The sequence below is a fragment of the Mixophyes fleayi genome, chromosome 5, assembly GCF_038048845.1.
Source record: "Mixophyes fleayi isolate aMixFle1 chromosome 5, aMixFle1.hap1, whole genome shotgun sequence".
Classification (NCBI taxonomy): domain Eukaryota; kingdom Metazoa; phylum Chordata; class Amphibia; order Anura; family Limnodynastidae; genus Mixophyes; species Mixophyes fleayi.
Window position 1 is genome coordinate 111,075,586 of NC_134406.1, and position 24,537 is coordinate 111,100,122.

Sequence of the window (24,537 nt, forward strand, 5' to 3'; positions counted from 1 at the left end):
TCCAACCAGCCCTGCGTTTGATCAATACAACCCATGTTTTATAATTAGGCCTCCCTCCAGCCTCAACATTAAAATACTAGTATTCACATTTAATTTCCCTCCCTCCAAACAACCTCAGAAATAAATTAATTAATAGCATTTATGTTTCAGAAATATACCTATTTCCTGCAACCATCACTGCCATTAAAGAATTCATATTCACATTTAATAAATAGACGTTATTTTTCTCCCAAACAGCCCCACTTTCAATTAATAGCCCCCAAACCACCCCAGCATTAAATTAAAAGTCCAATCACCCCTTCAATTGCTAGGCCCCAATAGAAAATTAAAGTGACCCACATCACCCCACAAATAAAATAGCACCAATTAAATAATTACCCCCCACCTAAACTCCAGCATTAAATTAATAGCCTACCTCCCACATTATATTAACACTTTCCCCCCCCCTTCCCTCATGCCTGAGTACGTGCCCCCAATTCAATATTAAGCCACCATAGAGCTCACAAATCATATCATGCCATACAGTTGTGCCCCTAAATGATATTATACCAAAATACTGCCCCCAGTTGATATTATGCCACAATAGTACCCCAAAATCATATTATATCATACAGTAGTGCCCCAGTTCATATTATGCCACAATAGTGCCCCCAAATCATATTATGCCACAATAGTGCCCCAGTTCATACAATAGTGCCCCCAAATCATATTATACAACAAAACTGCCCCCAGTTGATATTATGCCACAATAGTGGCCCCAAATCATATTATGCCATACAGTAGTGCCCCAAAAATCATATTATGCCAGAGAGTGAACATATTAACATCACTAAACTATATTTGTATAGACCTTGAGTTTATATAAAATATTTGGAATAATCATGGACTATACAGCATCCTTTCCCCCCCATGTGGCATCCCCCCCCCCCTCCCGTGTGGCATCCTTCCCTCCTGTGCGGCATCCTCCCCCCCCCATGTGGCATTCTTTCTCTTCCCCCCTTCCTGTTTGAAATCCTTTCTCTTCCCCCCCTGTGTGGCATCCTTTCTCTTCCCCCCCCCCCCCCCCCCCCACCATGTTAGAAGTGCCAGGTGGCCAGTCCGACCCTTTGAGTTGCTTGGTTATTGTTTTAGGGGAGTGAACTAGAATGGTGGTGCGCAACCTTTTATCAGCTGGGACTCCAATGAGGTAAATGTATAAAATGACAGTTTCTGCAAGTTGCCGGAAATCGCCGACTTTGCAGGGGAAATCTAAAGCGGCGATGGCTTGTAAAGACAAGTTTGCCTTTAAAAGCCATCACCATTTTAAATTTAATTTGACTTGCAGAAACCAAGGTTTCATACATTTACCCCCAAGTGTCAATATGTCATTGTTCTGTGACCCAAGTGACATTGTTCCTTTGTCCTAGGACCCCAAAAGTGATGGTTCCCTCTAGCATGTATTGCATATATGGCAATCAGGGGACAATATATGGGTGCCAAAGCACAGGTTGCACATTTAAAACAAATTGTTGAACCTCTATGGGATACATATGCAGGAACTGCTATTTTGTTAGCATATCCTCAAAACTATCAACTGAAAGTCCTCTAATAGACTCATGAAACAATGTTCATCAGTCTTCCTACAATATAAAAGTAGCTGTTGGCTCCACTTTACAAAGTCCACCTGAACTTTACACATGACATTTTGGGTGATGTATATATGCTTGATCAGAAAGTCCAGTAATTTCTATTTGTTTTCATTTTAATGAAGAATGTAAAGGGCTTCTTGTAAGTACATTAAAATTATTAGGGGTATTGCAACACTATGTATATGAAAGTACATATATCCTCTTCTCTGTGCTACAGTAATTTTGGCTAAGTTTGGTTGTTTATCTCACCTTCCGTTTCCTGCCACATGCACACTGATAAGTAAATCACATCTGTTCTGCACAAGATCTGCGTCTCTCTTCCACTCTCATCACATCCTCCCATTCCTGGTTACAGGACTTTTTTTCGGGCTGCACCCACTTTGTGGAATATCCTCCCTCACACAGTAAGACTTTCCTCTAGTCTTCAAACCTTCAAGCGTTCTCTGAAAACCCACCCCTTCAGACAAGCTTATGATATTGCTCAACCACCATCTTAATCTCCCTGGGTTACCCTATTATCACCCTCTACACAGCTGACACAAGACAACAACCCTCTGACCAACATTGCTGTGTGACTGATCACACAGCCCACTCAATACTTTTACCTTTGCATTCTAACTGGTCCAGTGTGCAATATGATGTAGCACGTGCCCTTGTGTTTCAAGCTCCCATTGTCCCATAGATTTTAAGCTTGCGAGCAGGGTTCTCTTACCTCTCTGTCTGTATGTATTACCCAGTATTGTTTTATTAATGTTTGTTCCCAATTGTAAAGCGCTGCGGAATTTGCTGGCACTATATAAATAAATGTTGATGATGATAATGATGATCACTGTCCACCTGCCCTCTCCAGTGCAAATGTCACAACACCACTCTCATAAAATGCAGAAGATAGCTTTCAGTCTTCGGTGGTCTGATCCTGGAGCATGTTCAGTGTGTTTTTCTTCTACTATTAGATTTTCTTTTAAGTCCCTGAGCGTGCTTAGTTTTTGTCATCACACTCTAGCTTCCCCTAGTGATTCTATATTATCACCCTTTAAATAAATAAACTTTTGCATCACAATTGTGCACAGTCATTGTTTCTAATGCTGTAGTTTCTGAGTCTGCTATTGAATCTTCTAGCTGAATGATTTTCCTGGATACCTGAACTTTGGCTTAACCCTGATCTTGGCTTGTTTCTGGATTCTGATCCCCTAGATTCATCAGGCTCCTGTCCTGACCCCTTGCCCCTAGCCTGCTTTTGACCCTCTGACGCCATTTGTTATTTTTGTGCAAGCCAGCTAATATAGCCCTGTTACCTACACAGCTTATTTACAACCATTGCTAGAATATTCAGTTACCACAGCACTGTTGCCTGCACAGCTTATTTACAATTATTGCCAGCATACCCAGCTACTTTATCCCTGTTACCTGCACAACTAATCTACAAACATAGCTAAGGTATCCATCTACTTCAGCTCTGTTGTCTGCACAACTTATTTTCAGCCATTGCCAGAATATACATGTATTTCAGCTCTTGTTACACCTGCTCAGCTTACTTACAAGCATTGCCAGTTTCTCCAGCTACTACAGCCCCTTTACCTGCACAGCATATTTACAAGTTACCTTAGTCCCGTTCCCTGCCAGCTTCATTATCAACATTGTCAGTATACCAGTACCACATCCATCCTGTTTCCTGTGACTCCAATCCTGCTTTCTGCTCAGTCTGGTTACCTGCATTTCTCTGCAATCTTCCAGCCACTGAGATCCGTCCACTGAATTTTTGTAAATCTTGTATCTGTGACTGTTTACAGTTCAGCACCTGTTTATTCTACAATAAAGTGCTTCAAATTCTTCCCATATTCTGCCTATACTCTCTAGTTTGTGACTGACTTCAGTGTTCGCGACAACAGAATTAATTTGTTCTCTTCTGGTTAGTATGGCATTTTTGCAAAACTTATCATTAATTCACAATGCAAGAAATTGGTGGATGATAATTATTTGCTACATCTGGAATGGTAAGGCTTAGGTGCGGTATCAAAATCTGACATCATTCACATGTTTCATAAACAGCATTGTATATATAAAATGTAGATCATGTGTTGGAATCAAGGGCTGCAGTAACTGCAATAGTTTATATGTATTTATATCATGTGCATTATTCTCAGATACATTTACACAATTCACTTCAAAGACAGCTTGCTCAAGTGATATGATTTGACTCACTATACAGTATAAGTATTCACAATGTGACATAACATGACACAAATCTTTATGTTTTTGCTTTCAGTTATAGTGCATTTCTTAAATGTAATCCTTATTGAAGATGTAGCCAGAAATATTCTCAGTTTCTTTCTGCTGTGTGAATTACTGATGAGTTATGCAGAATTAGCCACAATCATCAGGAGGGAAGGAGTTCATTTGAGCAATGAAGCTGGCAAGCCTCTATGGTAGTTAGGTAGGTTTGATGAAGTGCCTTCTGCTTTGAAGAGGTCCCTGGTATGGAACACCTAAGGTCTAGTCCTGGAAGATGGGTTGTGGGAAATTAGAGTTTATTGGTTATTTAATAGCATCATTATCCCCATCATACTCTGTGGAAGGTCATCAAACATTTAGAAGTTTTATATCGTAAACCATAATGTAAAGTAATTTGTCCATTGCACATGGGTTAGAGAATACTAACTGTGGTTTTATTTAAAGACCATGGGGTAAATGTATCAAACTACATGTTTGAAAAAGTGGAGATGTTGCCTATCATTTATATAGTATCTCTACAAAATGACAGCGAGAATCTGATTGGTTACGATTAGTGATGAGCGGGCTCGGATTTCGCTAATCCGAGCCCACCCGAACAGTGCAGATCCGACGGGATCCGAGCACTGTTCGGGTACTTCTGCCCGCGAAAAAAATCCCAAACGAGTCTATGACATCCAAGTCTTGCGTCGGATCTCGCGAGACTCGGATGTCATAAATTCACCGCTCGCAGCCGCCATCTTCATTCTGGCTGCGAAAACTCGTGAGGGAGGTTGTAGTTAGAGCTCCTGTCCTGCTTTTGTTTTCAGTGGTTTCCTTTGAGATCCTGTGCTGAGTCCAGTGGTGCTGCCTGTATCTTGTGCTCTGTTCTGCTAAGGGCATTGTTATTTGAAAATTATTAAAAAGTTATAAAAAAAGCAAAACATTTTTATAAAAAACTTATACAAAAATAATTTAAAAAAAATATAAATTTTTTTTAAAAAACTTATACAAAAATAATTAAAAAAATTTTTAAAAAAACTTATAAAAAAATAATTACATTTTTTTTAGAAAAAAAGTCTCTAAAAATTTCTACTGCAATATATGAATAGGTTCACTGTTCCTGCAGTCAAGAAATATTAGTACTGCAATATATAAAAATACGTTATATAGTTTATATAAACTACGTTCACTGTTGCTGCTGTACCAAAAAATAGGTACTGCTATTTCAAAGTCAAACTACGTTCACTGTTGCTGCTGTACCAAAAAATAGGTACTACTGTATAACTCCAGTCCAGTGGTACTCTCCTGTGCCGCAGATAATTTGTAAAGGCTTTGCCGAGTGTGTGTGGTTTAGGGGTACGCTCTCTTGTGCTGCATATAATGGAGTACCAAAATTTGGAGGATAAAGTAGGGAAAGATCAAGAACCACTTCCTCCTAATGCTGAAGCTGCTGCCACTAGTCATGACATAGACAATGAAATGCCATCAACGTCGTCTGCCAAGGGCGATGCCCAATCTCCTAGTAGAGGGCATGTAAAATCCAAGAAGCCAAAGTTCACTAAAATTAGCAAAAAAAAAGAAAATTGAAATCATCTGAGGAGAAACATAAACTTGCCAATATGCCATTTACGACACGGAGTGGCAAGGAACGGCTTAGGCCCTGGCCCTTGTTAATGACTAGTGGTTCAGCTTCACCCAAGGATCTAAGCCCTCCTCCTCCCCCCCCCCCCCCCCCCGTCTAAAAAATTTAAGAGACTTAAGCTGTCCTCAACAACACAGCAAACAACTCTGGCTTCTAAAGAGATGGCATCACAAATCCCCAAGGCGAGACCAAGGGTGTTGGTGGTCGCGAAGCCTGACCTTCCCATCACTGTACGGGAAGAGGTGGCTCCTTCCACCATTTGCAGCACGCCCTCTGCATATGCTGGAAGGATCACCCACAGTCCAGTTACAGATTTGGCTAATGAAGGTGTCAATGTTGTACACCGGGAGGAGGATATTGATGTAGCTGGCGCTGAGGAAATTGACGAGGAGGATGCTGATGTGGTTATCTTAAATGAGGCACCAGGGGGGGTTGTCCATGGATGAAAAAGCCCATCGTCATGCTTGGTCAGAAGACCAAAAAATCCACCTCTTTGGTCTGGAGTTATATTTATCCCAATCCGGACAACAAATGTATGGCCATATGTACCTTATGTAAAGCTCAAATAAGCAGGGGTAAGGATCTTGGCCACCTAGGGACATCCTCCCTTATACGTCACCTGAAGAACCTTCATAATTCAGTGTTTAGTTCAGGACCTGTGGCTAGGACGATCAGCAGTCCAGGGACACCTAAATCCCTTGGTCCTGTTGTATACACACCACCAACACAGTCCTCGTCAACGTCCTCCATGATCTCCATCAGAGATAGTCCTGCAGGCCATGTCACCGGCACGACTGAGTCCTCTTCAATCCGGGATTCTTCCCGGGAATCCTGCAGCGGTACGCCTACTACTGCCGCTGCTGCTGGTAGTCGGTCATCTTCCCAGAGGGGAAGTCATAAGAACGCTACGTCTTTCACCAAACAGTTGACCGTCCAACAGTCGTTTACCATGAGCACAAAGTACGACAGTAGTCACCCTATTGCAATGCGGATAACTGCGGCTGTAACAGCTATGTTGGTGTTAGACGTGCGTCCGGTATCCGCCATCAGTGGAGTGGGATTTAGACGGTTGATGGAGGTATTGTGTCCCCGGTACCAAATCCCGTCGAGATTCCACTTCACTAGGCAGGCGATACCCGGGATGTACAGAGAAGTACGAACAAGTGTCCTCAGTGCTCTGAAAAATGCGGTTGTACCCACTGTCCACTTAACCACGGACATGTGGACAAGTGGTTCAGGGCAAACTAAGGACTATATGACTGTGACAGCCCACTGGGTAGATGCATCGCCTTCCGCAGCAACAGCAGCAGCTGCATCAGTAGCAGCATCTCCACAATGGCTGCTCGTTCCAAGGCAGGCAACGTTGTGTATCACCGGTTTTAATAAGAGGCACAACGCTGACAACCTCTTAGAGAAACTGAGGGAAATAATCTCACAGTGGCTTACCCCACTTAGACTCTCCTGGGGATTTGTGGTGTCAGACAACGCCAGTAACATTGTGCGGGCATTACATATGGGCAATTTCCAGCACGTCCCATATTTTGCCCACCCCATAAATTTGGTGGTGCAGCATTACCTGAAGAGTGACAGGGGTGTGCAGGCGATGCTTGCGGTGGCCCGCAAAGTTGCTGGACACTTTCGGCATTCTGCCACTGCCTACCGCAGACTCGAGCAACATCAAAAAAGGCTGAACCTGTCCTGCCATCACTTCAAACAAGAGGTTGTGACGTGCTGGAACTCCACCCTCTATATGCTGCAGAGGATGAAGGAGCAGCAAAAGGCCATTCAAGCCTACACAGCCACCTACGACATAGGAAAAGGAGTGGGGATGCGCCTGAGTCAAGCGCAGTGGAGACTGATTTCCGTGTTGTACAAGGTTCTCCAGCCGTTTGAACTTGCCACACGAGAAGTCAGTTCCGACACTGCCAGCTTGAGTCAGGTGATTCCCCTGATCAGGCTGTTGCAGAAGCAGCTGGAGAAAGTGAGGGAGGAGCAGGTAAAGCATTGCGATTCAACAAAGCATGTAGCTCTTGTGGATGTAGCACTTCATACGCTTTGCCAGGATCCGAGGGTGGTCACTCTTTTAAAGTCAGAGGAATACATTCTGGCCACCGTGCTGGATCCCCGGTTTAAAGCGTATGTTGTGTCTCTGTTTCCGGCGGACACAAGTCTACAGCAGTGCAAAGACCTGCTGGTCAGGAGATTGTCCTCTGAAGAGGACCGTGACATGCCAACAGCTCCTCCTTCATTTTCTTCAACACCAGTGGCTGCGAGGAAAAAGCTCAGTTTTCCTAAAAGACCCGCTGGCAGGGATGCTGAGAACATCTGGTCCGGACTGAAGGACCTGCCAACCATTGCAGACATGTCTACTGTCGCTGCATTGGATGTTGTCACTATTGAAAAAATGGTGGAGGATTACTTTGCTGACACCATCCAAGTAGGCATGTCAGACAGTCCTTATTTTTACTGGCAGGAAAAAAAGGCTGTTTGGAAGCCCCTGTACAAACTGGCTATATTTTACCTGAGTTGTCCCCCTTCCAGTGTGTACTCGGAAAGAGTTTTTAGTGCAGCGGGGAACCTGGTCAGTGAGCGGCGAAGGAGGTTGCTTCCGCAAAACGTTGAAAAAATGATGTTCATAAAAATTAATTATCAATTCAATCAAGAACAGCACTGGCTTCCAGAGACTACAGAGGGACCTGTGGTTGTGGAGTCCAGCGGGGACGAATTGATAGTGTGTGAGGATGAGGAAGTACACACTGAAGGGGGCGAGGAATCAGAGGATGAGGATGAGGGTGACATCTTGCCTCAGTGGAGCCAGTTTAGTTTGTACAGGGAGAGATGAATTGCTTTTTTGGTGTGGGGGCCCAAACAAACCAATCATTTCAGCCACAGTAGTTTGGTAGGCCCTGTCGCTGAAATGATTGGTTTGTTAAAGTGCGCATGTCCTATTTCAACAACATCAGGGTGGGAGCGCCCAAGGACAATTCCATCTTGCACCTCTAGCAAACTCTTGCAAACTGCCATCCTGTCTGCCACTGCACTGCCACTCCTAGATGGGCCACGTGTTTGTGCCGCCCACTTGTGTCGCTTAGCTTAGACATCCAGCTACCTTGGTGCAACCTTTTGGACTAAAAACAATATTGTGAGGTGTGAGATGTTCAGAATAGACTGCTAATTAGTGGAAATGAATGTTATTGAGGTTAATAATAGTGTAGGAGTGAAAAAAAAACCAAAATATTTTAGCACTTTTTATGCTTTTTTAAAAAAAAAAAATCGGAACCCAAAACCCAAACTCAGAACCAAAACCTTTTGTGGGGTGTTTTGGCAAAACAAATCAGAACCCAAAACCTCAAGCTAATCAGAACCCAAAACTCCAAAAGTGGCCGGTGCACACCCCTAGTTACTATAGGCAACCTCTCCATTTTTTTTAAAACCCGCAGCTTTAAGGATTCACCTCAATGACTTGCTTCTCTTTGATGAAGAAGTACATCTGAGGGGCACTACCAACTTATATAGTAGTGTTTTCCCCTGCTTATTGTTATGCCGCCTCTTTCTCTCTACCTTCAGATTCAGACTAACATTCCAGGGCTTTTTATCTGCAGCTGCCTGCCTCTCAGTTGCAGGACACTGCTGATATTCCATTATTTATATTTTGAGTTGTAGGCACATATTAGAAAGAGATGTACCCAGGTACTGTAGATCCAGAGACCTGAGGCTGCTAGAAACCTCCTGTTGGGATGATCCTCTAACAATGTTTTTTGAAAGGCATTTCTGAGCTGCCTTGGTTAGTGGATGTGAAGCCATATCTTTAGATAGAAAATTCATAGACCATATTTTTGATCCCTATTAATGCAAAAAATGAAATGTATGTACTTTATTCAACTCTGCACTTATTAAAGCAGGATAACTAGTGACAAAATAAAACCACCAATAGTTGTCTGCAATATCTATACAGGATAACATTTTTCAATTCAAACCAGTTTAACTGATTCAGGAAAACATGTTAACTTGTAGTCCATCTGTTGTAGACAAGTTCCTTCTTATTGGCAAATCAACCATGTGGCAGTCTCTTATTTGCTTTGGTGTTTGCTTAGAGCTGGACACGATGCCTAGTGGCATTGCCAGGTGTCTGCTTTCTCACTACAAAGTGGTGGACTGTTTCCTGGTGGTTGATGCCATGTCCACTTTGTTTTGCATCAAAACACATAGAAACAATTGTTTAGTTTTATCCACTATAGCAAGTCCTCTGTGTTCAATGTGGCTGATAAAATTATTCTTAATTTTGATTTTTGTAGAATTACCCCATCTCTACAAATAATGAATTCAGACTGACGCCCAGGCTCGAGAAATGGAATCACACCAGAAAAAAACAACCCACCCACTCTACATGCTGCTACCAAAGCTTACAGTACCTTCACTACTAAACATTTACCACTGACCTAAGTCTATGTTGGGAAGATGCCAGTAGATGTTTTCTGTTGACCTGTGTGTGGGGTTACATAGTTGATGAGGTTGAAAAAAGACACCAGTCCATCAAGTTCAACCTATTTTGGATCTCCTGCGATCCTGCACTTATATTTGAAATTAATCCAGAGTAAGCAACCGCCAATCTGTTTCAATTGTGAAAATCCCCCAGACTCAATATTGCAGTCCTATTTTTACCCTATATCCACTACTATCTTTCATTTTAAATTAACGGTTGTATCCCTGGATACACCTTTCCGCTAAAAATTTGTCTAACCCTTTCTTAAACATATCTATTGAATCTGCCATCACAACCTTCCCTGGCAATGAATTCCATATCTTGACTGTCCTTACTGTAAAGAACCCCTTCCTTTGCTGGTTGTGAAATTTCCTCTCCTCTAACCTTAGGGGGTGACCACGTGTACTGTGTATAGTCCTTGTGGTAAAAAGTTCCCATGAAAGCTCTCTGTATTGACCCCTAATGTATTTGTACATAGTAATCAGATCTCCCCTTAGATGCCTCTTTTCTAAAGTAAACATGCCTAAACTGGCTAACCTTTCCTCATAACTTAATGACTCGATACCCTTTATCAATTTTGTCGCCCTTCTCTGAACCCTTTCTAGTTCCAAGTTATCTTTTTTATAGAGTGGTGCCCAGAACTGTACTGCATATTCAAGATGAGGTCTTACCAACGATTTATACAGTGGCAAAATTACACTGTCTTCCCTTGCATCTATGCCCCTTTTTATGCATGCCAATACTTTGTTTGCCCTTGCAGCTGCTGCTTGACATTGAGCACTATTGCCAAGTCTACTGTCTACGAGCACTCCCAAATCCTTTTCCATTATAGATTCTCCTAAATTAATTCCATTTAATTTATAGATTGCGTTCTTGTTTTTGATCCCTGAATGCATAACCTTACATTTATCTGTGTTAAATCTCATATTCCATTTGGCCGCCCAATCCTCCAGTTTATTTAAGTCCCTCTGTAGAGAAGCTACATCTTGCTCTGATTTTATTACCTTACAGAGTTTAGTGTCATCTGCAAAAATAGAAACTTTACTCTAAACCATCACCAAGGTCATTAATAAATATATTAAAAAGGAGTGGTCCCAGCACGGAACCTTGAGGTACTCCACTTAAGACTTTTGACCAATTAGAAAATGTTCCATTTATCACAACTCTCTGTTCCCTATTCTCTAACCAGTTTTCGATCCAAGTACAAATTTTGATTCCTAGACCCAGTTCCCTTATTTTGTAAACCAACCTCTTGTGTGGCACTGTATCAAAGGCCTTTGCAAAATCTAAGTAGACCACATCTACTGTCCTGCCCTGGTCTAAGTTCCCACTAACTTCCTCATAGAAACTAATTAGATTAGTTTGACATGACCTATCCCTCACAAATCCATGTTGATTCCCACTAATAATTTTATTGCGTACCAAGTAATCCTGAATACTGTCCCTTAAAATACCTTCCAGTAGTTTCCCCACTATTGATGTCAGACTTACAGGTCTATAATTCTCTGGTTGTGATCTCGTCCCCTTTTTAAACAACGGCACCACATCTGCTATTCGCCAATCCCTTGGTACTGAGCCTGATGAGATTGAATCTCTGAAAATTAAGAATAGCGGTCTAGCTATTTCCGAGTTTAACTCCATAAGGACCCTTGGGTGTATGCCATCTGGACCTGGAGCTTTATTTATCTTAATATTCTTCAATCGCCTTTGGACTTCTTCCTCTGACAACCAAGTATTAATTAATGGCATGGTTTCATTTCCATTTTTATGTATTACTCCTGCCATTTGTTCCTCTCTGGTAAATACTGAAGAAAAGAACGTGTTTAATACCTCTGCTTTTTCCTTAGTATCATTTATCAATTCACCCATCTCACTTCTTAGGGGTCCTATATTATCTTTTTTAATCCTTTTGCCATTTATATACTTAAAAAACTTTTTGGGGTTTGTCTTACTTTCTTTTGCAACGTGCCTTTCATTTTCTAATTTAGCCAATCTAATTTCCTTTTTGCATGTTTTATTACATTCCTTGTACCTACAGAAGGACTCCTCTGACCCTTCAGACTTAATGACAAGTGAGGCTGCATAGGACGAATGCACTTAAAGGGCGACAGGGTTTGTAGTAAGCTGAAATCTTACCTGAAGGGGTTAACATAGGTTTTGGCCCGACCAATGTGTGCTCCAGTGGGAGGGACCTTGATTGGTAAAGAAGACTGTACTTCCTGTTCTGCCTCATTCCACAGCACGAGATCCCACCCACCCACTCCTAGTTGCGAGTATTTCTGGGTTTATGTTGCGGTAGGAAGGCACTGCGTTCAGCGGCTGATTTGTGGGCGCACAGGTAGTTGTCGTAGGTCACTGCCCCCCTTTGAGGCACCAGTAACTCCCTTTTTGGCCCTTCGGTGAGGAGGGTCCCTGTCCGGCTCGGTGAGGTAGGGCAGCGTGAGTTTTAAAGGGGCAGTCACTCTGACGCCAACTCAGCGCAAGTTATGATGGGATTTGTTCCCCATGGTTGTGGACGTACGGCAGTTTGCGCCAGTCCAATTGTGATATTGTGTTATCAGCTTGAGAGTTGTTTTGCAGTGCCTTTTCTCCCCCACCATAGGTTTTAAAGTTAAAATCATAATAAAAGTTCTGGCAATTTTTAATAACTTATACATGTCTCCGTGTGTTTATTTGCATGCGAAATGTTTAGAATTCTAAGGTTGATGTAAAGGTTTACGGGAACATACACAGTGAGCCCTTTAACAATTTAAATGCACGCTTCTTCCTTTGCATTTCTTCCCTTACCTTTTTATTTAGCCACATTGGTTTAGACTTAATTCTTTTACATTTATTTCCCATAGGAATGAACTTATACATGTATGTTTCCAACAACATTTTAAAGACAGCCCACATTTCTTCCGTATTTTTTCCTTCAAAGGCTTTGTCCCAGTCTATGCTCTTTATAGACTCCTTTAGCATATTAAAGTTTGCCTTTCTAAAGATTAAAGTCCTAGTTGATCCCTTATACCGTTGTTTCTGGAAACTAATTTCAAATGAGACCATATTATGATCACTGTTTCCCTAGTGCTCCTTTACTTGAATATTTGATATTACGTCTACATTGTTTGTTATTACTAGGTCCAGTATAGTCCGGTTCCTAGTTGGTTTCTCTACTGATTGGGACATGTAATGGTCTTTTAGCGTGCTCAGAAACCTATTTCCCCTAGCTGTACCGCAGGTCTCAGTACTCCAATCAATGTCCGGATAATTAAAATCCCCCATAATTAAAATTTGACCTAGTTGTGTAGCCTTTTCAATTTGCTGTAGAAGTTGGGCTTCCTCAATCGTACTAATATCTGGCGGTTTATAGCATATCCCTATCAGCAACTTCTCTGAACTTTTTCCTCCGCTGGATATTTCCACTCACAATGCCTCTATATTATCACTAATATTCTCGTATATAACTTCCTGAATACTTGGTTTAAATTCTGGCTTAATATAAAGACATACTCCTCCTCCCCTTTAATTTACCCTATCCCTCCTGAAGAGAGAATAGCCTTCCAAGTTGACTGCCCAGTCATGTGTATCATCCCACCAGGTCTCCGTAATACCTATAATATTATACTGCTCATTCATTGCTACTAGTTCTAACTCCCCCATTTTACCTGTCAGGCTTCTTGCATTTGCAAGCATACACTTAAGTCTATTGCCTCCCTTAGGTATTAGTAGGTATTAGTAGGTCTTTTTCTGAATGCACTTAAAAGTGCTTGTAATATCTAAAAAGATTTGGCTGACTGACAGAGTGCAGAGCAGCCAGATCTCTTCCAAATTGGCCACTTACTTATCATGTTGCTCAGCTCTCTGTCCAATTGGCAGGATTGTGCTGTGTTTGGCTGGCCTTAGCCAAATGCTAACTTAGTTCCATGCTTTTTTCAGAACAAAAGACTTCTAAATTTTTAGGCATCAAGAACAAGACTTGTTTTTAGCTTTAAATGAAAGGTAGTCTTTAAACAAGAAAGATTATAAAAATTACACAATTAAAAAAATTCAAACCAGGTAACATAACTGAATAACAAGAAAAGCATTTAAATCAGCAATGGTTTTACTTCATCTTCGGGGGGGGGGGGGGGGGGGGGGGAATTGCTATAACTCCAATAAGGAATTGGAGGTAAATAAAAACATTTGTTTTATTAGTTTAGCCCCCATTGAAGATACAGTACTGTCACTTTAGTTAGCGATACAAGGGGAGTGACACTTGAATGGTTGCCAAGGTAATTTTATTAGATCTCATAAGCGAGTTCTGAGGAATAAATTTTGTGTTTGCTATCGTCATGTCAATATGTCTCATGCCATGTCTGTATCATACTTATATTACAGGTATAGAAGATTTATAACAAAGATTCAACAATTTTTAAGCTATACCTTTTACATTTTAAAAGGTATATTTCTTAGATTCACTGAAAAGTGCTTACAAACACACACAAAAATGTTCAAGTATATTTTAATGCTATCTCACTGTAAAACCATACTTGCCAACTCTCCCGGAATGTCCGGGAGACTCTCGAAATTTGGGTCAGTCTCCCGGGCTCCCGCGAGAGCTGGCATTTCTCCCACATCCCGGAATTCACAGAGAATGAATCACGCCATTTATGTCGCGGGGCGGGGCCAAAATTACGTGATTGGCCTAGCCCCGCGACATAAATGGCGTTTTGCGGGGGCGGAGCCAAAATGACACCATTGGCCCTGCCCCGTCCCTCCCACCCTCCAGTCACGCCCCCTCTCCCGGAAACTTGTGTGCTGTAAACAAACTTTCATGCCACATCCCCAATTATATCAGAGGTTGCAGAGGATATAAAGGGATTGTGGGACCAGAAATGGCTATATATTTATTGGCAGCCTTTGCTATAATTGCTTAACATTTCTACATTTAGACAAACGGAGTATGATTGTTATAAACACATTTTACTCATTTATATATTGTGCATGGGACATGTAATTTTACTAGAAAAAATTCAAAAAATATTACCGTTAATACGGTAAACTCTCGCTGGATTTCAGCTCGCAGCTCCCTGAGCTGCGAGCTGAAATCCAGCGAGTAAATTACATTACATTAACGGTTTTTCCACGCATGATTACCGTAATATTGGTAATCGTGCGCGGGGAATATGCCCCTAAATGTGATCTCATATTAACCCGCTTATTGCGTGCTCAGATGTGCTAGTTTGATTCTTTTGAAGTCATAGCAAGATGAAAGAATCATACTTTTTAGTCACATATGTTAGAACGAGATTGTATAAACTGATCCTAGATAATTGTGCTAGCCTATACTTGGGTACATGGGTTATATAAGCAATCATTATGAATGTGCTTGGATGAGTCTGTTACAGTTACAACAGAAAAAGAAAATTCCATTGCACCTGAAGTTTTAATAGTACAATAGAACTGATCACTGCAGGGAGGGAAAATGGCTGCTACTTGTGACCCTGTGTTTTGTCATTCCTGTTCTTGTATAATGTTCCTTGATGTTCCAGTGTTTGGTTGGGTTACAACCATACTTGCCAACTTATGGCAGTTGGCTCCGCGAGCTGCCAGGGAGAGGTGGGGGGCGTGGCTCAGAAAATCTCATCATTTTAGCCCCGCCCCATGACTTAATGCTGCAAACACTGCATTTTACAGGGGGGGGGGGGGGGGCAGATGCCATGATTTTCAGGTAACCGCAGCATTTTGGATCTAATTCTGCCCACTTCACCAGGAAGTGGGCAGATGCGGGAGGCTGCCATACTCTCCCGGGACATTCCGGGAGAGTTGGCAAGTATGATTACAACCAAAATGTCAGAATGTCTTCCCTGCAGGGACGGTGCAAGGTTGCTCTGTGCCCTAGGCAAAGCTTTAGCCTACCACCCTTCCTCCCCCAAAATCGGATCTACAGAAACCTATATGTAAGTAACGGATGTTACAGTCTCTGGTCTATTTTTCTTGAGAGCTTATAGTGTGTTTCTTTGAATTCTATGGAACGAGAGTGATATCGGAGAGGAGGTGAACATATGAAGGCTGCAAGATTCGATAGTAGAGCAGAACGCTATTGAGGACCATTGAGGACTATTCCATATGTGAACTTTGGCAATGTCAATGTGTGTTAGTATACAAGTATAAGAGAGTTGGTTTATTGTGGGAAGTGTGTTGGAGATTGGCTGAGCGCTGCAGTGTCTACCAAATTTTATGCTATTACGCTTGTAGTCTCATATGGATGGGCGGAGCCTGAATGGTCAACAATAGTTGCAGGAATGGAAAAAATAGTTCCGTAATAAGTATATCGGAATCAATGTCCTGAGCGTTCCGCTTTGATGTTTCCAATATGGATACAGCCGGATGACCAGCATGTAGCATTTTTCTAATATGACAATGTGAATATTTGAGCCTGTGAATCGGACATAGGGGCATATTTAACAATTGACGGTATTGCACTATCGTGCACTTACCGTGTAATTAGGTAATGGAAGTCTCAAATTGATATTTATGAAAGCTCCATCGGACTGTTCAATCTCGAAAACCATTAATTTTCTCTGCACTTCGTTTTTTTCTAGCAGTCACCATACAACAGTATAGTGACTGCTCGGGGCCGGCATTTAACAAGTTCCGAAAAAATAAATTTTTCGGAAACTTGTAATGTAAATGTACGCCAGCCGAAGCTGGCGTACATCATCGGAACTGTTACAGAATCCTTTCTTCCTCGGTATGTCCAGCTCTGCTACGGAGAGAGGAGCTGGACAGCGCATGTGCAGGGGAGTGATCTTGTGATCCCTCCCTGTCATCTGATCTCATTTCAGACTACAGATGCAGAAACACTAGTCTCGTGTCTGTGCACAGCCTGGAGGTCTCTAGACTGCACATGCGCAGTTGCATCTACAAATGAAAAAAAAAAGAGGAGGAGGAGATCGGAATACAGCGCGTCCGAAGAGGCAGGGTAAGTATGATTTTTTTTTTTCACAGAAACAGCAGATTATCGGGACTGCTGTTTCTGTACTCCGGTTTTGATAAATTTGAGAAATGAATCAATACTTATCCGTCCGATAAGGATTGATAACCATTTCTCTATTTCAACGATAAATGATAAATGTGCCCCTCAGACTCCTCAATTCACAGCTAGGTGTTTTTGATGGAAACGCTTCAAAAAAGCTGGATATACAGCGTAATAGACAAGTAGTATAGTGATTAGCCGACCCGTGTCACCAATTGGCTATTTAGCAACATTCAGTTGCAACTAATGAAGCAAACTTGATGTTCTCCGCACTCCGCTGGGGGGTTGTGCCCATAAGTAATCCAAAACAATTTGAGGATAACAGCATGTGTGATAATATTAAGAAAGTCCTACCCCGGGGTATATGATGAGAGGTTTCTCTGATCTCCAAATATCCAGTGTGTACTACAAAGTTTGTGAAGTCCGTATGTTCCGCCTTACGCGTTTCTCGGCACTATGTTGCCGTTTCATCAGAGGCAATTATTTGTGAAAACTATTTGTATTTTAGGTTTCCTGGGCATAAATATAGATAGCGATAATTTTGCTGACTAGTTGTAAAATAATAAGGTACTTAATAAGGCACTGATTAGACTTTAACAGCACAATGATGCTAAAATCTGTTCATATAATAAATTCTATGAATTCCCCAGGGAATGATAATTTTTTTTTTTTTACTCAGTTCATCTCTGAATTCCTATTTCCCTGAGCTGGGAGTTCTTCTAAGCCATGTGGTTGTATAATTCCTGATTATTTGGTTATGCTGGAATTTGTGATAATGCGGTTTTAAATACTACAAACAATTTCAACCCTATAGTTGAACTTTGTAAACGTTATTGAGGAGTATTTGTGGGTTGTTTTCTGTGGCATCCCCCCATGTTCTGTAGTATCCTCTCCCCCGTGTTCTGTAGCATCCCCCCCCGTGTTCTGTAGCATCCCCCCCATGTTCTGTAGTATCCTCTCCGCCCGTGTTCTGTAGCATCCGCCCCATGTTCTGTAGTATCCTCTCCCCCCGTGTTCTGTAGCATCCGCCCCATGTTCTGTAGTATCCTCTCCGCCCGTGTTCTGTAGCATCCGCCCCATGTTCTGTAGTATCCTCTACCCCCCGTGTTCTGTAGCATCCGCCCCTTGTTTGTAGTATCCTCTCCGCCCGTGTTCTGTAGCATCCGCCCCATGTTCTGTAGTATCCTCTACCCCCGTGTTCTGTAGCATCCGCCCCATGTTCTGTAGTATCCTCTACCCCCGTGTTCTGTAGCATCCGCCCCATGTTCTGTAGTATCCTCTACCCCCCGTGTTCTGTAGCATCCGCCCCATGTTCTGTAGTATCCTCTCCCCCCCCGTGTTCTGTAGCATCCGCCCCATGTTCTGTAGTATCCTCTACCCCCCGTGTTCTGTAGCATCCGCCCCTTGATCTGTAGTATCCTCTCCCCCCCTTGTTCTGTAGCATCCGCCCCATTTTCTGTAGTATCCTCTCCCCCCGTGTTCTGTAGCATCCGCCCCTTGTTCTGTAGTATCCTCTCCCCCGTGTTCTGAGGTATCTTCTCCTTCATCCCCACCTCTCCCCCCCCCCCCCCCCCCCCCCCACACACAACCATTTTCTGTAGCATTTGTGGCATCCTTCCCCACTTGTTCTGTACTGCAGCATCTGTGGCAATCCCCCCCCCTCCGTTTTCTGAGACATACTCTCTCCCCCACCCCCCACCGTTTTCTGTTGCTTTCTCCCCCTCCCCCCTCCCCTATTTTAGGTAACCTCCTCTACCCTCATTTTTTCTGTACTTACCTTTTCTTCTTCTTCTTCTTTACTTTGTTTCTCTGCTTCTTCATTTGTCTTCTCCTCTTTGCCTGCCTGCGCCTGACGGCTCCTCTTCACTGACAGCGTTGTGGCGTCACAACGCTGCCAGGACCGGGCCCCAGGCAGTGTGGGAAATGTGTAACACCACAATAGAAACCTAGGGTTTGTTGGATAGACAGGATCGCACCGCCCACAATTACTTAAATAATAATGTTTAATTTTGAGACATTATTAATGATTGATTAGCCACAGTGCCACCCTCTAGTGGTCGGTGCCCTAGGCAGCTGCCTAAAAGTGGCGCTGGCCCTGCTTACGTGCAGCAATAGGAAAACTGCTTTATTAGCCTGGCATCACTCAGTATCCCCGATGCAGTTTCTTAATAAACTGCCCCCCAAAAATCTACTTAAGGTATGGGTCTTAATAAATAGAAACCAATGTTTTAAAAGCATGTATAGAGATTTAATATAACAACCTGTTTCGCATATGCATTCCCCTCTATTAAACACAATTAATCAAATTCACTTTTCAGGTTTGCATGCCTTTAATATGTGCAATTCATAGTTTCCTTCAGTACAAGTTAAGTTAAGAAGAACAATAGAATATTCATACTGCAGTTACGTTCCTCACAGTATGTTGCGGTTTATGGTACAAACATATTAAAAATAAACAAACAGCTTTATAAGGTTAAGGGGAATTTGAAGGTACTATAAGAGGAAAAAAAACTGAAGCTTTGTAGTTACAGACGTTAATGCAGTATATCAATTAAAGATGATGGTGGCTGTGGCACAGAGTGCTAGAAAAATATTTATTTTGAAAGCGTTTTAAAGCTGAGAAGTATAAATGGGATCTCACAGGGCCCGCTTCAGCATCAAAGACAGCTATTGTCCCGAATAAAGTAAACTGTACTCATTCAATTAATATCAGTCCCAGGACTGATATAGGATTTCAAGAGATGTCAAAAAGTACAATCTGAGTAGAATTCTCCTTAAAACAGTGAAGAGTTTTTGCTTAATAGAGATATAATAACTAATAAATTACAAATACAATTTACATTTTAAACATAACACACACATACAAAGTATACACGTTTTATGCTCCTGCTGCACTGTTCAATATAAGGTTCCTTTATGTTTTTTATTATTATTATCCCCTACAAAAATTGTGTCCTGCTCCACCAATCTCTTGACATACGTATAGTAAAATACTTATTACAACATTTGTCATATAGAATGCACCATGTCATTTATATTAATTACATTTTCTTAAGATCTAGAAGTGACACAGGCCATTTCAAATCTGTCGAGACACTTTTAGATGGTTCCATAGTGACATACAACATCCAAATAAAAACTCTATATTCCTGACCCATAGAACATTTTATAGTGTATAAACTCATGTGACAAAAAAAAATCATTAAATGTATCATTAAACACACAAATATACTGCAGATTCAAAGTTTGTGGGCCGCAACCCAAATGAATTATGAGTGCTCCAATATATATATATATATATATATATATATATATATATATATATATATATATATATATATATATATATACTCTACTATACACACACACATATAGAAACATTTCCCTCATATTTCTCCCGTTGAACTTATGTATCTCTCCCATTGCCCACCTCATATCATTCCCTTTGCCAGTCATATCTTTCTCATTGCCACTGTTGTCTCTCCCATTGCTCTCTTCGTGTCTCCCTTTGAGACTCTCTTATCTCTCTCATTGCCACCCTCATATCTCTAATATTCTTCTTTCTAATGCTTCCATTGTAGTGCTCATCTCTTTCCATTTTGCACACTTATTTCCCTCCCTTTGCCATCCTCATATCTCTCTCATTGCCCTCTTCCTATGTCTCACTTTGCCGCCCTTGTATCTCTCTCATTGCCCTCTTCCTATTTCTCCCTTTGCCACCCTCGTATCTCTCTCATTGCCCTCTTCCTATTTCTCCCTTTGCCACCCTCGTATCTCTCTCATTGCCCTCTTCCTATTTCTCCCTTTGCCACCCTCATAAGTCTAATTTTCCTCCTACACACTTACCTTTAAGTTGGCACAGTTGTTCTTCTGCTTCTCTGTTGCACATTCCTGTGCATCTTCTCGTGGCGCTTAGACATTGCTCCAAGTAGACCACGCAGCAAAATATGTAATATGTAATTTTAGCAAACAGGATTTTAGAAGCAAATTGGGATCCAAAACCAAGACACACAAGAGCGGTTTTGCCAAAACCAAAACACGAAGTTAATCCAGTTCCAAAACCAAAACCAGAACACGGGGGTCAGTGAACATCTCTAGTTTCTATAATACATCTGTAGTTTATATCTCACAATTTAACATAAGGCATTTTGCATATAGATAAAATAGCATGATGATGTACAAAAAGTTGATTCATGTGTTTATCTTTCTTGCACTTAATTTATATAGTTTTGTATTGTTATCTTAAAAGTAAATAGAATATAGATGCATTTAAAAAGAAATTTTTTACATGCTAAGAATATGAAAGGATAAACTTTGATCATTGAAGCATATTTCTTACGGGATACTTGCCAGACGTCGGCCTGCTTTGATCAAAAGACCAGATGATACTGGCCAATAGGAAAATTCTCTCTCTCAAGTTTCTAGTGCCTGGAAGCCTCACAGGCTGCTCTATCTTAAAACTTAGGAAATAGCTGCTGAAAGTTGAGCCACAAAATCACATCTGGTTTCTGTAAGCCAGCAAATAAAAAGAAAATACTAAAGATCTAGAGCAGATTTAATAATGCCAGTAAAATTTTTGGCTTTGTCACTTAATATATGCAGAAAACGTGAACATATTTGTATTTTAGTTGCAAAATGCATTGCATTTAAATAAAAAAACAACAAAAAAACAATGAAATAAAAAGTATTGTGCGGTGAAAGTTTCCAACCCCCAGGTTTACAGCAGCCATTTGTCTTTGATGTATTTGTCACTACATCCATTAATAGTCATAGGATTATCACTATGTCTAGTCAAACCCCACTGATTACAATAGTAATTAAGTCATGGCTGCTCAACCAACATCCATATGTTGCCCTCAAACTTCTTATATTTCTCTTTTTTTTTTTTTTCATGCAACTTCCACAGACAGTATTTATTGCATGCCATATTTTTATTACTCTTATCCATAACATATATATGGTATAAATCATCAATGGACATAAACACTGCAGATCTTTATAAAATCTGTAGCATGGTTAAAACATGCAGAAAGTCAAAAAGTTAGTCATATCCTAAAGATATAATTGTACATGCACCTTATTTCTAATACCCCAGGAGGGCCTTAAGTAGTTGAGTCTTCTTGATCAATAAAGTAGCATTAGTGGATGAGAAGTCCAAATTCCAAATCTAATTGGGAAGAAATTGGTGTTAGGGCAGCATGGAGGAAATATTGTTAGGTTGAATCCAAGGGCACCAATTTCTATGGAGTGAAGCCTAGTAATTCTGCAGGACACTAGGGGGCATATTCAATTGTCGGCGGAAACGCAGAAAATCTCGCGGCGCGCACTATTACCGTTATTACGGTAATAGTGTGCGTATAAAACCGTTATTACAGTACTTTTCTTGCTGGATTTCAGTTCGCAGCTCCCAGAGCCACGAGCTGAAATCCAGCTAACTATTACCGTAATAATGGTAGTAGTTTTAACGCGGCGGGGATTCCGGACAGACAATTGAATATGCCCCTAGTAGTCCATTCCATCTCATATATGTATCATATCCCCCCATATACTTACATGCTTGGTGGGGTTGGGCTCCTCCAGGAACCAGCTATAATGCAGGTGGCAGCACTTAGAACGTGTCTAAAAAGCTTGTTGCAGTGTTTTGGGAAGTCCATGGATAAATGTATTAAGCTCCGATTTTTGCAAATCGACTATATTTGGCGACTTTGACAGCAAAATTTAAAATGGCAATGTGTTTAAAGGCAATTTGCAAAAATCGGATTTTAATACATTTACCCCTAGGGGTAGAGGTGGACTAGGAAATATTTAGTGTGTACAGGAAACATCAGATAAAGAAATAAGTAATAAGAGTGTGAACATCTCTGAAGGAAATGTAAGTAAAAGCCTGCCTCTCAACAGCCACTCCAGCAGAGGGGGGGAAAAGTTAGAGTAGATCTTTTGCAGCTTGGTTGGAACTAGGTACCAAAGATATAGCAATTTAAATTTGATTTCCTGGACACGAACATTTATAGAATATACCCCTTGACAGATGGCCGACCAGTCCTTGTTGTTCAGCTCCCCACCAAGTTCCCTCTCCCCAGAGTTGTGATTGGTGGGAGTTATAGTATTCGACTTATAATTGAACTTCTGAGTGTATTTCATGTAGTACTGGTAATTTATATTATGCGGTATGTGGCTGGATCACTTATAAATAAGTTATTGTAATAATATATTTAAATTCTTAGCACAGTCTGCCAATTTATATTGTTGCAAATGTACTGATTCTTGATACTGTGTATTGGAAATGTACTTATTTTATTATATTGTGTGGCACTTTGTATAGAAATGCCTCACTTCTGAGGTATTGATTTGTAACTTCTGAGACAGGATGTCATGATTGCATTTACATAACTTTTCTAAAGAAAGTACCTCATGTTAATTAGACCTTTTCTTACCATCGGCCAATACATTTGTTCAGCCTGTATACACAGCAGGGGGGGGGGGGGTGCTGCCTCTCTGTCTGTGTGGCTTGTATCCTGTATCTCAGATCCTATCCAAATAATGCACACAGAAGGTTTTGAGATATAGCAGATTAGTGTAAATTTTGTTAACTTTGCATTGCATTTAAATCCATGTTTTGGGGAAACATATTGCATCCTGATACTAAAAAGAACTCAGACTACTTGGGGCCAGCAAAGAGTTCAGGGGGCTGGCTTACCCCTTGTTAGGCTGTGTCCAAAACTCTATAAAACAGCACTGGTTTGTACTGAAATGTATCATTATTGTTTCATCTGACTTTCTGATCACTGGTACCTTCACAACCAGTGTGAACTGTCCTTATCAGGACACTGGAGCTAATAAACATCACTTGCTTCAAGATTTGCTTGACAACTTTTTCTCTGCTGTAATCTCCTGTGACCTGCAGATTAGACCCAAATCGAATCCGTTTTGGCTGTTCTGATGTCTGGACCTAGCTTTCCGGTAACACCGCTCTGCCCGCTACCCAGCAGCTCTGACCAGTGTGAGAAGCCAGGTGGGATCCTTCCACAGCAACCATGATCTATAGGAGGAGGTCAGAGGTACCAGCCCAGGTACACCAGCAAGGGGGTACACTAGCAGCTAAAGTTACCCAGAAGGAACGTGGTTAGAGGGTGCTATTGCAATAAAGAAAGGGAACGATGGCAAAGTAAGCCCAGCTGGTTCCCAACAACAACAGACAGGGTGGCGTAGGCGGTTCATCATGTCACAAGGTCTATTTATTAATGGGCGATAAGCCCTAATAAATTCTGTGAAAAGTGGATTTTCACAGGATTTAGGTTGTCTCTCTACTTAGTATTTACCGGTCAGTAACTTAGTATCGCAGGCGAGTAGCTGTCACCAGGGGCCTCCTGCGATGTTTCCACATGCAAAGCATAGGAAATCCTATTTACCAAGTGCAGCAGTGGTACCATGTCTGAGATTCCACTTCCACTTTGCATGCCCAAACCGACATGCCAGCTCAAGCATGCGTAGAGGGTCTCAGAACTGGCTTGACACATCGGTCATCTACCCTGATGATATTTTCTCATTAAATTTCCTGATAAATTTTCAATCG

General features: G+C 41.4%; 1 protein-coding gene across 2 annotated transcripts in view; it reads left to right on the top strand.

Annotated features, from left to right (window-relative positions):
* The window catches only part of NKD2 (NKD inhibitor of Wnt signaling pathway 2), a 149,635-nt gene that overhangs the window by 57,010 nt on the left and 68,088 nt on the right, over positions 1-24,537 (top strand). Inside the window, exon 1 of one of the 2 annotated variants that reach the window (XM_075212690.1) lies at positions 23,541-24,034. The exons of the other annotated variant lie outside the window; for it this stretch is intronic. Coding sequence (XP_075068791.1) covers positions 23,999-24,034 — 36 coding nt within the window. The 5' untranslated portion in view covers positions 23,541-23,998. Of the gene's footprint in view, positions 1-23,540; positions 24,035-24,537 lie in introns of those variants that run through there. 2 annotated transcript variants of the gene reach the window in all.